Source organism: Penaeus monodon, chromosome 23 (assembly GCF_015228065.2).
Source record: "Penaeus monodon isolate SGIC_2016 chromosome 23, NSTDA_Pmon_1, whole genome shotgun sequence".
NCBI lineage: Eukaryota > Metazoa > Arthropoda > Malacostraca > Decapoda > Penaeidae > Penaeus > Penaeus monodon.
This window is the reverse complement of record NC_051408.1, coordinates 34824373-34827284: the sequence shown is the minus strand read 5'-3', so window position 1 is coordinate 34827284 and position 2912 is coordinate 34824373. Positions and strand designations below refer to the sequence as shown.

At 34.5% G+C, this 2912-nt stretch overlaps 1 protein-coding gene across 1 annotated transcript in view; it reads left to right on the top strand.

Annotated features, from left to right (window-relative positions):
• Window positions 1–2535, top strand: part of LOC119587957 (protein phosphatase 1 regulatory subunit 16A-like) — a gene marked incomplete in the record, with an annotated part of 13520 nt that extends 10985 nt beyond the window's left edge. The window contains 1 exon segment of the mRNA XM_037936669.1: window positions 390–2535. Coding sequence (XP_037792597.1) covers window positions 390–973 — 584 coding nt within the window.
• Between the last annotated feature and the right edge of the window lie 377 nt (window positions 2536–2912).

The window sequence follows — 2912 nt, the reverse complement described above, 5'->3', positions numbered from 1 at the left end:
ACTCATAGTGGACACGGCATACAACTTCATGCCATTCCTTTTCGGTTGGGGTTAAGGATTGATGATTGTGAATCCTAATTTCAGTACCCTTTCCAGGAGACGTGGTAAGAAAAATTAAATACATAAAGAACTCACGTACACAAGATATTTGATGTTTCTGTTATGATTATTTATTGAGATTGTCTTATTCATGTAGATATAAGAGCCAAAGGTTTTACTGTTGATTGTGATAAATCTGGGAACATAGATTTTTATTTTAATATTCAGATGGGTAGAATCAATTTAACTTCATTTTGATATAGCAAGTGTCAATCGCCTTTGTAAGCTAAATAAGGGATATAACATTTCTCATTTCATTAAGTGAATATGCATGTTTATTTTCATTGCAGCTATGGTTGTAAAGAAAGAAAAGGAATTAGTGACAAGATCAAGTAGTGGCAGCAGCTCACTGAGCCACAGTGATGGAGACAGAAGGGAAACCAACAGCCAAGAAAAAGAGAAAGTAGAAGAGTTGGTGTCTACCCCACCTGTTCCACCACCACGGAGTTCTTCTACCTCAAGACCAGACATCATAGCTACAACTGGGACTGTTAGCAGTGGAAATGTAAATGGGAGTGGGATGGTCACTCATAGTGGAGAAGGGGGCAGTAAAATAGACATCCACGTCACTGTTACTGTCAATCCATTTTCTCCTGGCACTTTAGCAGACCTGAAGAAGCAGCGGGCCATGTCACGAGCTTCCCAAAATTCGTACACGCTTGCCCCAGCTTCCAGTACTTATTCACTCTCCACACCAGAGTATGATTCCAGGGCACATGGCAGGAATCCAGAATTCACAGCCTCCTCTGTCAGAGTAGACACTGTAACCTACAGGCCACCTCCCTCCCCGTCGCTTACCCCGCGCAAGTTTTGTGGAGACCCAGCAGAGGTCATAGGTGGGGTAGACACTCAGTCTTGCTGCAGCATGATGTAAAAGTACTTGCAAGCTGGTGGACATTCAAGAGAGAATGTATGACCATAGGACACAAGTTGGCATTGTGATGGAATGTGAGTGTTACGAAGAAATGTGCTTTGTATATTTTGGAAAAAATCCATATTTTTTAGCCTGATAGAGACCTTTCTGTCAATATATTCACTATGGTGTATTTTACTGTTGATGACAGTGAATTGAGAGGAAAGGACAAGAAATTTTACCTGTGAAGTATGTTCAGGAAGTGAATGGATAAACAGGAGTGATATTTGCTTATACAAGTATATGTAAATGGTAATGCAAATCAAAAGTCAACTTAATCCAGAGCCATATGAAAATTCATAATGTTGTTAAGGACTGTAGTGTTGTGTGTGAGTTAAAGGGATCCAAACCAAACATTTCTAGCTGAAATGTTTTCTGGGCAAGTACTAAATGGAAGTGCCAATATGGATAATATAAAGAGATAGGAGATGTATATATTTTGACATACATAAGTAAAAATTGCATTTATTCCATCAAATGGCAGAAGGTTATAAATCTTCCCAGGCAAAAAAAAATTATATATCCAGTCCAAAAAGAGACCAGTAACTTTTAATTATTTCGAAGATAGAACTGTGATCAAAAGAGTTGAGCTTTTGACTATTTTATTGTAATACCATGTTCATAAACAGGCGAACAAAGAAAAACTTCTTGAAATGGTGTTAATTTCCCCACACTCACCCCCAAAAATAGTAAATAAGATAGTAAAATAAAAAAAAATTGGGAGGCATTGCTAACATAGGAGTATAGTTTATGGATTATAAAGTTGAATAGTTGTTAACTCAAATGCTATTTTACTGTAAGTAATATTACAGATTAGAGTTATGTGCAATATGGACATGTGAAAAAGTATGAGGCATACATTTTTCTGTAAGGAAATATGAAATATATTTGATATTCATGAAATCACATTATTAGTACATCAGGATGACCACATACAGTTAAAGCCATGGTTTGTTTTCTTGAATGTTTATGTATTGGACTAGAATGTTTGCTTGACCAAGATGTGGGGTGTGTTGCTCTTTATTTCTCTCCCCACATGAAATTTTTAAAATGTTCAACAAATTGTGATAAGTTCGGCCCTCGAACACAAAGTTTTTAACTATTATTGTGTATATTTTGAGGATCATTACTAACTAAAGAGCATAGTCTGTTTCATTATATTTTTTCTGAACACAACACTAGTAGGTTTCCTTTTTTATTCATCATTAAGCTGGAGCGTCACCAGTCTTCCATTAATCAGGTCTTAATGCTCAGTCAGTTTCATATTTTTTATTGATTCTAAACTGACTGATGAAGAAACATGTTTAGCAATATGAAATATTTATAGTTTTAACAAGTGCCAGTTTACTGAAGAAAAAAATTCATCAAGGGTATTAAGATAAGTTCAGTTTTGAGAGAGTATGAAGGCTTTGTTGGTAATGATTAAAATGTAACATTAATTGTCCTAGTAATAGCATGGTAATGTGTATTTCTTGTTAACTTTTATTAAGATTGTTAGCATGCTATTAAAATTTGAAAGGTAATGGAAAGTTAATCCATCCTTTATCATATTTTATGATATTAAGCTTTAAAAAACAGAAACATATTCCATTAAATGAAATGATAATGTTAGCTTTTAAAATGTGTGAATGGGTAGTTTTCATTTTATTTTGTCCTGCAGTTTGCTGTGCTGAGTGAGAAATATTAGACTAAAAAATTATTTCATTGTACTTATTTTACATTTTACTAAATATTTACAAAATTGATCTGAAACTTTTTCCTTATCTGACAAATTTATGCAGTTACAGTAATGGCAAGATAAACAAAGTAACACCATTAGATTGTTGCTTTATAAAACCTAGGGATTTACCTTCCAGACCCTGACTTAAGTATTAGCCTTTTGAATTTAACCCATTGGTGC